At 35.5% G+C, this 13,532-nt stretch overlaps 5 protein-coding genes across 5 annotated transcripts; 3 read left to right on the top strand and 2 right to left on the bottom strand.

The window, feature by feature from the left end:
* Window positions 1-20: 20 nt before the first annotated feature.
* Window positions 21-767, bottom strand: GPP1 (glycerol-1-phosphatase RHR2; the record flags this gene model as incomplete). Its single annotated transcript, XM_003667606.1, has 1 exon — window positions 21-767. The coding sequence occupies one exon, from the start codon at window positions 765-767 to the stop codon at window positions 21-23; it is 747 nt and encodes a 248-aa protein (XP_003667654.1).
* Window positions 768-1,673: 906 nt separating this feature from the next.
* On the top strand, window positions 1,674-2,498 carry THO1 (Tho1p; the record flags this gene model as incomplete). Its single annotated transcript, XM_003667605.1, has 1 exon — window positions 1,674-2,498. One exon carries the CDS (start codon window positions 1,674-1,676, stop codon window positions 2,496-2,498), a length of 825 nt encoding a protein of 274 aa, XP_003667653.1.
* A 1,268-nt stretch (window positions 2,499-3,766) lies between these two features.
* NDAI0A02510 (alpha-keto acid decarboxylase family protein) lies at window positions 3,767-5,458 on the top strand (the record flags this gene model as incomplete). Its single annotated transcript, XM_003667604.1, has 1 exon — window positions 3,767-5,458. The coding sequence occupies one exon, from the start codon at window positions 3,767-3,769 to the stop codon at window positions 5,456-5,458; it is 1,692 nt and encodes a 563-aa protein (XP_003667652.1).
* Window positions 5,459-6,016: 558 nt separating this feature from the next.
* On the top strand, window positions 6,017-7,942 carry NDAI0A02500 (uncharacterized protein; the record flags this gene model as incomplete). The annotated part of the gene is made up of 1 exon (XM_003667603.1): window positions 6,017-7,942. One exon carries the CDS (start codon window positions 6,017-6,019, stop codon window positions 7,940-7,942), a length of 1,926 nt encoding a protein of 641 aa, XP_003667651.1.
* A 336-nt stretch (window positions 7,943-8,278) lies between these two features.
* VHR1 (Vhr1p) lies at window positions 8,279-10,696 on the bottom strand (the record flags this gene model as incomplete). Its single annotated transcript, XM_003667602.1, has 1 exon — window positions 8,279-10,696. The coding sequence occupies one exon, from the start codon at window positions 10,694-10,696 to the stop codon at window positions 8,279-8,281; it is 2,418 nt and encodes an 805-aa protein (XP_003667650.1).
* Window positions 10,697-13,532: the final 2,836 nt, after the last annotated feature.

The raw sequence follows: 13,532 nt of genomic DNA, 5'->3' as shown, positions 1-13,532 counted from the left end.
AATGAATGCAACTATTCAACTCACCACTCTAATAAATCATCCTTCGCGAACAAGTAATCATGGAAGATAAATTCTATTTCATCTTTCTCCTCATCATATACTCCCAATTCTATTGATTCATGGTTTTTAACAATTATATCACATCCTCTTTCTTGCAAATAATCCAAAGAAAAAGTAGTTGCAACACCAACTATCTTACAACCAGCAGCCTTCCCAGCCGCGATACCTGCAGGAGCATCTTCAAAAACAATAACTTTTGATCTTGATGGATCCTTCTCATTAATGGGATAACCTAACCCATTCCTCCCCATTAAATAAGGATCAGGGTTTGGTTTCCCCTTCTTGACATCATTAGCAGTAATGAAATAAGTAGGTCTTTTAATGCCCAACAATTCAAACCATTTGGAAGCCATTTCAAACGTACCTGAAGTAGCAACGGCCCATTTCTCTTTGGGCAATTTATTCAAATCATTACATAAGTCAACTGCCCCTGGAACTTGAATAGAATGTTCCCCAAATTTAATTGGAATTTCACCCTCTAATTTAGTTACATAGTCCCTATCGGCGAAATCTGGAGCGAATTTGGCAATGGCATCGAAAGTTCTCCAACCGTGAGATACGTGGATGACATGTTCTGCGTTGAAATAAGGTTTGTCTTCTGCGAAATCTTTCCAGAAGGCAGCTAATGCTGGCTGTGATATGATAATTGTACCGTCTACGTCAAATAATGCAGCGTTTACTCTTAATGAGATTGGTTCTTTAGACATTCTTTAATAGTGTTGAGATTTTGGAGTATCTCTATTTCTTAATGATATGTCTCAGAATCAATGACATAACTTGAAAACAATTGAAAATTAATAAGAACTACAAGTCGGTAAGAAATGATTGCTTTGTCGTGTTATATATAGATACAAGAATATTACGTATTAGGGGAGTATAAGGATGCTTGACACAACACGAACACGACAGAACCTTACTTCTAACCATCCTGGAAAGTAAGTAACAACACAAAGGGTAAGCAGTTATTTCTTTTATATAACCCTTACAGTCCATAATGAGTGAGGAAATCACTTGGCTATTACCACCCAAAGATTCGCCTGTCCAACTTTGAAGTTACATGCATGTTGACTAATAAACAACTTTTGGGTAGACTTCCCATGAATTGTGTCACACTTTTTTGTGACAGTTCTTTTCTCCATTTTTTACCTTTTTCCCTTTTCCCTATAAAATTTTTGTGACTAATAGAAACATATTACCCGGATACAGTCACGTGCTCAGTTCTGGATAGCGTTTGTTGTTGACGTGACATTGTTACCCAACATATTGATTGTTCGCGTCAGTTCGATAATTTGTCAACTTGGCCAGCAAACCGTAACGTTAAAGTTAAACTTGTTTTGGGATCTTGAGTAAACCATAATCGTTTTTAGGAGCAAACCTCTCCTCTTGTATATATTATGATTGCCAATTAAACTTCTTCACCTATAAAAGTACTAGCCGACAATTGAATTCAAACCGCAGCCGTTTCCCCCAGAAAAGAAGCACAGAAAGCAGTAGATAAAAAGAGTCTCATTTTTCAGTCACACTTTGCTAATTCATATTTCTTCTCACCACAACTGATAAAAAGTAACCTCTAAAAAGTTACATCAAGATTAACACTACAATATAAAGACATAATGACCGATTACACGAGATTAACAGTGCCGCAATTAAAGACTCTATTGACTGAAAAAGGGTTGTCCGTCGAAGGATTAAAGAAAGACTTGGTTGATAGGATAACCAAATATGATTCTGAAAACAGCAATAATGAGGCAACCGCAACAACACCCGTGACAACAGAGGAAGCTAAAGAATCTGCAACTAAAAATACCCCTATTGATGATCTGCCAGTCACTACCACGACCAGCACGGAAATTGACCCCTCAGCAACAACTGTTGAAGCAGCTGAACTAGCCTCCACAGATGCAACCCATACTACTAACACTACTACAGTTGTGGCTGCAGATACCACGGAAACTAAACAAGCTAAAGAAGTACTTGTATCATCAACAGAACTACCTACAAGTGAGAATACAGTTATAGGAACTGAGGCCACCGCCGTCGCTGCTGCCGTCACTACTACAACTACTACAAGTACCACTACGGTAGGGGTTGAGGAAGCATCAAAAAAGGAAGGAACAAAACCTGCGTTGACCCAAGAAGAAATAAAGAAAATGGCTCTTGATTTGTTGAATAAGAAGTTACATCGTGCCAAGAAATTCGGTAGTGATCAAAATGAAATAGATTCATTTGAGAAAATGATTGCTCGTATTGAAAAATTCGGGTTGGATATGAACACTGCATTAGCTGAAGAGTTGGGATTAGCTACCAAGAAGAAAAACAATAATAATAACAACAGTAAGAATATGAAAGGTAGGGGTAAGAGTAAAAGCAAAAGTGTTCAAAAAGGTGAAGGAAACAAAAACAAAAACAGAGGTGGTAGAAATAATAGAAGGAGATAATGGCTGATTGTGAACCCTTTATGACCTTCTTTTTTTATTTACTGCATACGATTTCCTCCTTCCCCTTTATTTCTTCCAGGTGTTTTTCAGAATGGAAAAAGAAACTTTGTAAAGTATTTGTATTATCTCAACTTTAATGTAGAAAAACAGAAACGAAAACTTATATATTAATGAAGATTATATGTTGGAAATGATTCTTTTTAGTATCGAAGAGTTACTATGACGTTCAACTACTTGCGCGCTTTGCTCTTTTGTTAAAGGTTTCATAGTAGACAACAGGATCATTGAACAGCCCGTTACTTATTGTATACTTTTTAATATACCTCCCGTAAGTGCTTCCATCTGCGACTGTTTTAGCTGAACATTTTTAACCAGAAAGCTGTTTTGCTGCAAACAATAAAGCAAGAAAATAAATGTCTTATTTTTCATGAACTTCTATTTTTCAAGAGAAAAACCCTACATACTTAGATTATGTATTAGTTATATCCTTAATGAACGTAACGCTAAGTGCTTGAAATAGTATACTGGAATGTGTGAAAGTTTTCCATCCCTTCCTTGTAAAATTCATAATTCTGTAATATTGGAATGCAAGATTTGACATTATTAGTGTGGTATATCGATGGTATGTTTGCATTCGTCGACCTATTCATTCCTCGAGGCCTCAAAAACGCATAAATTATTCAAAAGTTCTATGCACCCTGTCTCCCTCACTCACTCGGGTAAGAAACTCCGGGCGGATCACTTTCGCCCTCGTTGACTATCACATATTTTCGAATATCCCAAAAAAAACCTATAATAGCTCCAAAAGACGGAAGTTACTTCGATACGTAGAATACGTATATGGTTTTGACGACTATCATCAACAATGAATGCATGTTTCGACGTTCACTATCTCTAAGGTTATGATAATATGAAGAACCTAGATTCTGCGAACAAAGTAGTCCACACAAATATGTTTTCTCCTTGAATGCAATTAATCACCGAAAGACAGAATGCATAATTTAATACGTCAATTCCCTATAATAAGTAATTCCTGTAAAAGGTGAAAGAGTTGCATATTGTGAAGTGGTAATAGTGATCTTATGAAATGAATGATTATGGAAAGTGCAACTATTGAAAATATGACATATATAAAGAGACACAATTGATTAGCAATTGACTTTACTTAATTAACATTCTATTTCTCATGCTTTTCATAAGAAAAAGAACCATACAAAAACAAATACAATCAAAAAAAACTCAAATAAAAAACAAAACAAAAAATCGAAATGTCTGAAATTACTTTAGGTCGTTACCTATTCGAAAGATTACACCAAGTTAGCGTCGATACCATTTTTGGTCTACCAGGTGATTTCAATTTAACACTATTAGATAAAGTCTATGAAGTCGCAGGCATGAGATGGGCAGGTAATGCAAACGAATTGAATGCCGCTTATGCTGCCGATGGATATGCTCGTATTAAAGGTATGTCATGTTTGATAACAACCTTTGGTGTCGGTGAATTATCAGCATTGAATGGTATTGCCGGTTCTTATGCTGAACATGTTGGTGTCCTACACGTTGTTGGCACTCCATCAACCACTTCTCAAGCCAAGGGTTTGCTATTACACCATACTCTTGGTAATGGTGACTTTACTGTCTTCCATAGAATGTCTTCCAATATTTCTGAGACTACTGCTATGCTTACCGATATTACTGCTGCTCCCGCCGAAATTGATAGATGTATCAGGACTACTTATATTGCCCAAAGGCCAGTTTATTTAGGTATTCCAGCTAATTTCTTTGATTTGAAAGTTCCTGCCAACTTATTAAACACTCCAATCGATTTATCTTTGCATGAAAATGAACCAGAAGCTGAAAAGGAAGCCTTAGGGATGGTACTAGAGTTAGTTAAAAAATCCAAAAATCCAATTATAGTGGTAGATGCATGCGCTTCAAGACATGATGTCAAAGCTGAGACTAACAAATTAATTGAATTGACACAATTCCCAACCTTTGTCACTCCAATGGGCAAAGGTGCTATTAATGAACAACATCCAAGGTATGGTGGTGTCTATGTCGGTACTTTATCAAGACCTGAGGTCAAAGAGGCGGTGGAATCTGCTGATTTAATCTTGTCAATTGGTGCCTTATTGTCAGATTTCAATACTGGTTCGTTCTCTTATTCATATGATACGAAGAGCGTTGTTGAATTTCACTCTGATTACGTTCGGATCAAGAAAGCTACCTTCCCTGGTGTTCAAATGAAATTTCTTCTAGATAAATTGAACTATATTATTCCAAATTATGTTCAAAGTTATAAGCCAAGACCTGTCCCAACCAGAGTACCAGACAATGCGCCAATAGGACCTTCCACTTCGTTGAAACAAGCATGGTTGTGGAATCAATTATCCAAGTTTTTAAAAGAAGGTGATATCGTCATTGTTGAGACAGGTACTTCCGGGTTTGGTATTAATGAAACTACATTTCCAAAGAATGTGACTTGTATTTCTCAAGTGTTATGGGGATCTATTGGATTTGCTACCGGTTGTACTCTCGGTGCTACAATGGCAGCTGAAGAGTTGGATCCTAAGAGGAGAGTTATTCTTTTCACTGGTGATGGTTCATTGCAATTGACAGTCCAAGAGATTTCTACCATGATTAGATGGAATTTGAAACCATATTTGTTTGTTCTAAATAATAAGGGTTATACTATTGAGAAATTGATTCATGGTCCAACTGCTGCGTATAACGAAATTCAACATTGGGAACATTTGAAATTGTTAGAAACGTTCGGTGCCAAAGATTATGAAAATTATAGAGTCTCTACCACAGGTGCGTGGAACGAAATGACTGGGGACAAGAAATTCAATGAAAACTCGAAAATTAGAATGATTGAAGTTATGTTACCAGTTATGGATGCTCCTGAGTCTTTGATCAAACAGGGAGAATTAACAGCCCAGATTAACTCTAAGCATTAAGGAGTAGTAAGCTTAGTACCATCTGAACTAACTCTAACCACGACTATATATATTATGTAGGTGCGGTGTTTTAGCTATATATACTTTATATATGACAATCTAATGCCCCATTAATGACTTTAATCAATGGTATATCTCAGTGGTTATATATATGTACTTACAAACGTACTTATTGGTCAAGGTGGGCCTGGTATATTTTGTGCGCCCCAATACCTTTACATAATACGGAAATTCGGAATTTGTGACGTTTTCCCCTAATTAAATGACAGAAGCCTGTTACCCGGAACCTCACCACGGACTTTCCAAGTTTAATTTTAAGGTAATAAATAATCTTCTTAAATGAACTTTTAAGTTTACACATTTTTGTTCTTTTCATAGTTGTCACTATAAGGACACATCCTCTTTTCTTGAAGGGAACAAAAAATATTTCACCTTTTTATTGTGAGAAATATTTTAGACATAAATCTCATATCTAAAACTGTTAAGGTTACTGCAAAATAAGTGTTTTATTGTGGTCAGAAATAGCATAGAGAAGAAAGGTTTTTTTCTTTCTACAAAATGAACGAAGATAGTTCTAAAAGATTGGTTGATATTGAAGTAGGGATCAATAAGTTATCCTTACAAAGAAACACAGCTTCTCAGGTGGAAAAAGATACTTTAAGTGGAATTCAAAAGGAACAAAACCGAAAAGTTGAATCATCTTCTTCAAAGCCGTCCACACGAATGACGCATAATCTTTCCAGCTTTGAAAGTGAGGGAAATGGGGCAGGACAAAACCAATTAAATGTTTTCTTACTTAGAATTGACAATCTTCCACCAGGAAAAACTTGGCAGCAGGTCAAATATCTTATAGGTGGTATCATTCATCATTCCAATGTTCAATTAGTAAGACTTTTACCACCAATGACTTCAATTGTCCCACCATATTTTACTTTCCAAAGTTGTCTAATTGTTTTGAAGGATTCTTTAAATCAAATAACTTTGAATAATTTGATTAGAACGTTGAATACGTACCAGTGGGACTATTACGATCTTTATGCATATCAGATTCCAATGTTGAAACCTGATGTTCCTTTTACGACACACCAGAATAGTAACGAAGCTTTAAATAATCACAATGGTGAAGAAGAGAATGAGGAGTATAAAAGCAACGAAAATAAAGGAACTGTTGTTGATTATTTTGCAAATATACCTTCGTCTGCGCCTTTATTAAGATCAACTGTTCCGCCTCCAATTGTTCCACGTATGATGCCCAGTAATCCTCCTTCAAGCCAAACTACTTCATATCCAATTTATCCAATGATGTCGCCAAATTTCTTTTCTAGGTCAATGGCACCTGGACCACCTCCATCACAACCGGCCTATTCACAACCATCACCAGTCTCAGGCCCAAGAGGCCTTTACCCCCAACAACAACAACAGCCACAGCAGCAGCAGCAGCAACAACAGCAACAACAGCAACAACAGCAACCTCTTATTCCAAGGAATGATACTGCTAATATTCCTGTAATTCGGAGGCCCAATATTCCTCAAATACGATACCAATATCAGCATCAATATCAAAATATTAAAGAACCTACTACTAGACGACAATATTTCCAAAAACCACCAGCAAAGAAATTAGCACCAACATATCCAACGCAAACCCTTAACCAACCTAACAGCTCTGGGCCTTTAAATAGATTGATGTCATCAAACTTAATAAATAATAATAGTATCGATACTAGTAACATGGGTACTTATAAAGAACTTTTCAATGAAAACGCATTTAGAAGACAAATGACAAATAGAGGAATGTTTCAAATAAAACTGGAAAACTTCCCACCTTTCCTAGAGCCAGAATCAATGATCAAAGTTGACGAGCATATAGCCATTGGCAATTTAGATAATTTAGAAACTTTGACATTACAAAATAAATCTATCCTATTCAAATTTTGTAGATTGAAATGGAAAATATTAAAAGATTTCATTAAATTAAAATGCCCCAAATTATTTGAGTTAAATAAGAAACATTTCCTACAACAACAACAGCTTCAACAACAACAATTAAATATTCCTGGAGTTGTACGCGATACGGGAAAAAATGTAGATAATATAGATAAAACTTACTATCCACATTTTCATGATTCATTAAATAATACAAGAGAATTTTATGTGGGTGTCTTTGAGAAAACTCATAAAAGATTTAAATTGAAATTTATGGAAAACGATGACGTTGATAAAGATTCAGAATATTTAATTACTGGGATTACTTATGGAGCAATTGTTGGATTCCATGATAAGGAATTTTGTGATTTATCTTTACAATTATTACAAGATCAAGAATATTCTCTATCTTATAAACTTAAAGTGTTAGAATTACCACCGTTTGAAGAAGAGGAAGAGGAAAAAACCAACGACGTGGAAGACAAAGGGGAAGATGAAGATGAAGATGAGGGTGAGGATGAGGAGGTGGATGGAGAAGGGAGTTCAAAATCTACATAACTATTTATTCTACTTTCTTTGTAAGTTATGTAAATTCTAGGCCAAGGACGTTCAAAAAAAAATTATGTATTATTGTCGATAATTATTAATGAATATTGAAAACGTCTATATGCTTTCTATAAATTTACACAAAAAATAATATACTCCTATATTCTTTCTTTTATCGGTTTCTTCATGTTGAAGTTTGGTATTCTATAGGGATGTATAATTTTTGATTTTTGATAGTGGTTGGAAACCAAGTTGATTGAGATCAGGTAGAGCTTAAAGGGGGGGTAGAATCCTTTTCTATCGCTTTACTTGAAGATGCATTCTTATTAGTTTGTCATTGCTTTTATTTCATGTTTCAACTTTGCTCACAGAAGCAACAGCCGGATTTTGTTCGCTGGCATCTTTTGAGGTCTCACTATTAATGGAAGGCGTTCCCTGTTTTTCTTCATTATTACCAACGTTATTGCCGTCATGTGTACAGGTATTAATAGTTTGAAGTAATGGTAAAGCAATTGGATTTGTCTTTGGTGAAAAATCTTCATTATCATCAATTGGTTTTGCAGGTGTTGACACCATTAACTTTAAACCATGAAGTTTAGTTGAAACATTCTGGTTGTTAGTGATATTAGAGACCTCATTTTTTTGACCTTTAATTGGTGGTAACGATGTTGACTTTCTAGGCTCTGACGAATCTGTTCTTGTCGTGAAATGATTTGATGGGACAGTTGGTATTGTCGCTTGCAAAGATCTTGGACTTTGAATATTGGGTAATTGCGTTGATGGCGGTGACATAATTTTAGTGGGCAAAATTGTAGGTTGTTTCTTGATATTATCATTTGAAATAATAGAATTGTGGTGGGATACGTCTTGATTTAAAGTCCTCAACTCCCGAAGTTCTAAGATAAGATGTTCATGTGTGAATGTATTAAATAGTTGCGATAATTTGTAATCATCTGTGATGAATATGTTATTACAAAAGATTCCAATTGTTTGGTTTGGGTTGGATATCTTGAATAGATTTTTGGAGTTTTCTAATATTTCAATGATTGTAGGAGGAGAGTTAGATAATAATGGGAAAACAAAATTTTGTTCTTGGTTTTTAAATTTAAGAATCACTTTCTTATTAACGTCTTGATTTGCCAATTGAGGTTTCATTGGTAAACTTGACATAATAACATTTCTATGTTGAAATTGTTGATGGTTCATCGATGGAGGCGTTTGAGTATTATTTGGTGGGATCAATACATATTGCAAGGCCATATTTGCGTTCATAGGTGGAAATCCATTTAAAGTTTGAACAACGGCGTTCGAAGTGTTAGAAGTAGCTGTAGTTGTGGCAGTGGTCGCATTACTAGAATTAGGAGAGGTATTTTTACTAACATTTGATCCTAATGGATATCTAGTCATTATGATATGATAAATTATTTCACTCAATGGATAGAGAGTGGGGTCAAAGCCAAAATCTTTCACTATACCACCTAACAATAAATACAAGATTTTCGTTTCCATTTGACTAAGGTTATATCTTGTTGCGGGACCAAATAACATTTTAGATATATCCTTTAAATTTTCTAATGATACGATTTTTGAAGTAATATATTCAGTTGATGATAATGGCAAATCTTCGAAAAATCTTTCGATAACAAAAGTTGTTGAAATTTTTATTGCCAATTCTCCCAAAGTTAATAAATTAAAGTTTGAAGAATTGATATTATTATCATTAGTTGCCAAAGATTGGGATATTTTCAAGCAAGTTCTTGATCTTTGAATATCAATCAGAATTTTTTCTCTCAAGAAAAATGGAATTGAATTTGAATCATGGTTCGTAGTTTTTTGATCCGGAATGGCGTTAGCATTGGGAAATTCAGATATATTGGGAATAATATTAATTGGATTATAGTTACAGCTTTTAGCCTGTTCTGCTAAGGGAATTGTATTATGAATTATTTCCGTTAGGATAAGATATAAAGTATTATTATTACCATTGCTATTGGTTAAATTCTCTATACTAGCTGATCGTATAGGTTTTCCCCTATCATCATGTCGTATAGCTGCATTATTGGTAGATGGTAGATGAATCTGGGGCATATTCTGATGTCGGAATGGTGATTGTATATATGAAGGAGCAATTTTACCAGGTTGATGGATGAAGGTAGTTTGAGCATTATTGAAGACAGGTTGTTGTACAGGATTTATTGATTGATTGTAATGATTTGCAGGGAAGGTTTGAAATGGCGTATTATTATTCCCGGTGAGATTTGGTGTCTGGGTAAAGTTGCTATTTGGTGCTAATACCGGGGCATTATTTTGGACGGGTCCATGATAAATGTATAGTCCATTTGATGGCTGGATAGGTTGGTACGAATCTGTCTGAACGGGAGGCAATGCTGGGCTTCCTATGTTGGGACCCAGGATTTTATTACTGAGGTTCCTAAATTTACTACTTGGTTCTCCTGATGAGTTCGAGGAAGTAGAGGAGGATCTATTTCTTGATCTTTTCCTGTTTCTTCTGACTGATTGAACAGCAGCTGTCACTAATTTTTCAAACTCTTGTGAATATTTTATTGGATATCCGAATTCTGTCCTCAGTATAGTTGCAATCTGTTTAATATTATAGTCTTGTTCACTTGCCTTAAAATGGCTTAGATTGAACTTATCGATGAGTTCCAATCGTCTACTTGAAAACTGTTTCCATTTCAACTCGTCATTAAAATTCAGAATTTCTCTAATTTGTTTAGTAGTTGTGTTACCACCTTTATTGGTCATCGTCCCACTAGTAAAATTATACTACAATGGAGTTATGCAATGTAAAGATCAGAATCTAGGCGTGGGCCACTTATGGGCGACTTTTGGTGTTGAATAATATTAACGTATGTCAGCGTTTCATGTGACAGCAGAAAAGGTGGCAAAGATTTAAGGCGTGTATTTCATGCTGAAATAAATTACAAAAGATGTCTATATATAGAAAATTATTTTTCTCCATCACAAAATGTGAAGAAGATGAGGCAGTATATCGACAGAAATTAAGGTCTTTTTCCTTGCCACACAGTGCCGGAGGAAGTTCCAGGCGGTTTATAAAATCTCGTCAGATCTTCAAGATTAATCGAAAAGCACCACGTAGATGGGGAAATTTCCTTCCTTCTAGTAAATGGAAGCTTGTCTTGAACAGAATGATCGATGATAAACATCCTCTGCAGGATATGAGTATGTGTAGTAATTCTTGACAAAAGCACAGACGGTACAGGGTTTCCTGGGGAAGACCTAAAAGAAGAATTTTGAGTTTAGATATTTAACTTGTGTACGGGAAATCTTTGCAAGCACTTGAACCTTTTTTGCTCGAAGAAAGGGCGTGAATGACCCTGCTGAATCAAATCCCGCGACTCTTTCCCTGACTTTCTGTTTCCTGTTTGGTTTTTGTTTCTCTTCTGTTTCTTGTTGTTACTTTCTGGGGCTTCGTTAGTTCCCCTTTCCGCTCGGCGAGGACTTGCCACCGCCTGTGCCTGTGCCCGAGGCCACTAGCTCCTGTTCTTTTTCTGAGTTCGGTACGGGGTGTTGACTCTGAGAATCTTCTCCTTCGTACCACCATTAAAGTTCCTTGATTACTTTCACTTCTCCGTAGGAACCAAAATGAAATAAAAGAAAGGGATCAAACAATGATTTAGTGAGAAGAGGTCCTAGGCTGTTCCTCTTTTGTGTGACACACTAAACAGCAAGGCCTAGCGTTGTTACGTGCCGAAATCGGCAACAAATAGACGTAGCTGTTTTTTCACATTTAACGGGCAAAAGTTCGTTAACCCTTCCATATTGGTCCCCAAAAAATATACTATAAAATTTACAGAGTTTGTTTATTTTGAATTTATTATTATTACACCTACCTTAAATGACATTTTTAAGGCTAGGTCGAAATTGTAAAATATACTGTGACACAGTGTAGATACAGTGGACTGGAGTGAATTACCTACAGTAACGTAAAAATTCTGGAACTATGGCCCATCATCATAAAGATATTTCTATCACTCGATATAACTTCTGTTAATACTGAGAGCAGTTTTTCAACTGCGGGAGGATATTACGGGCGAAACCGTCATAATCTTGCAGACGAGACGATGGAAAGCCCACTTCTGATAAAGATTTTATATTCCACAATGATATCTTTCTTGAAACAGATTTTGGTGGTTAATTTTACTCTCAGTCTTCTATTATTTTTTTACATTCTCTATACTATTACTATCTTGAACTTTACTGTTGATTTGCCAAATTTTTTCCCACGAGTTTAATCTTTTCGGGTTTTTTTAAGGTTGCCATTTGCCCTATATTATTTTAGTTAGGTGGAAATTTTATTTTTTTATAATTAGTGTTGACCGTTAATTCTTTTATTTATGCCCTTACCTCCTAATTCGGCGCGTAACAACACAACTTCTGTTATTTCCCTGTACGAGTGTGTGTTTCTCTCTGCTCTGGTTCCGTTAAATTAAGGTTTAACCAAGACATTTTATAACGTTTTTTCTGTTGCAGTGGTTACCTCCTTATACGTCATACATGGCATTCCAAATTGTCCTAAGTTAAGACCTGTAGGAAATAGTGGTCGGAACTGAATTCTGTTTGAGTGGTTATTAAATACCATGTGAAATTAAACTTGGAAACCTTACTGAAAACAAGAATGGGCCAATATTTATAGCCGGAGTATTTTAGAAAGTTCGTAGGTAAGTATGTAATGCATACGATTACCCTGCAATCTAATGTATCAATGACGCTAACTTTTACGGCTTCCTCTTAATAATTTATTATCGAATGACCATCCTATAAAGTTATAAAAGCTATGTATTCCGCCACCGCCGAACCGCCGAACCGCCATCCACCAAAATAACGCGTTACGGTACAAATCTACTAACCTAAAGGCTGCGTCCTGAATAATTCTAGAAAACACAAAAAATAAAAGTATTCAGGCAGTCACTGTTCAACGACATTAACAGTTATTTATTAATGTTACATAAATTTATTGATAATATCGTACAATTTTATGCGTCCCTGGACCATAAATATAATCTATGTAGAGAGTAGACGGGAATAGTAGCACGTATAAGTAGTATAATACAATTTATACTGCCTAGCATTTGCATGAGTAGGTCTCACCTCATGTGAGAGTGTTAATTCTGGGTCTGAGAAGAGTTGATGACTGAATGTCTAGAAACAAAGGAGAGAAGATCATATTAAATGATACTCCCATCCTTAGAAAGTAGTTAGTAGGAGTATGGAGAGCCTGTTTACTACTAGTAAACACAAATAGCACATTTAGCGTAATATTACAAAGTTTTTTGGTTTAATAAGACAAACGCTAAAACTAATCTGATGTTGGTACAGAAGGAGTCATTCCAAACTGAACAATAACCTAGCCGAGATGTGAGCTCCGGCTGATTGGGTATTGGAGGCTAGTACCTGAAGGTCCTCTTCATGTAATGAGATAGGGTCCTATAAGTTATCTAATTTATCATACCCTTCTTTGATTGTTAATTACAAAGTTAGTATTCCCATTTTTAACAAATCTTTACCCACCACTATGGATTTAACAAATAAAATATGAACATTTAAACTTCAGAAATTC

Source organism: Naumovozyma dairenensis, chromosome 1 (genome assembly GCF_000227115.2).
Source record: "Naumovozyma dairenensis CBS 421 chromosome 1, complete genome".
Taxonomy (NCBI): domain Eukaryota; kingdom Fungi; phylum Ascomycota; class Saccharomycetes; order Saccharomycetales; family Saccharomycetaceae; genus Naumovozyma; species Naumovozyma dairenensis.
This window is presented reverse-complemented; position numbering and strand designations above follow the sequence as displayed.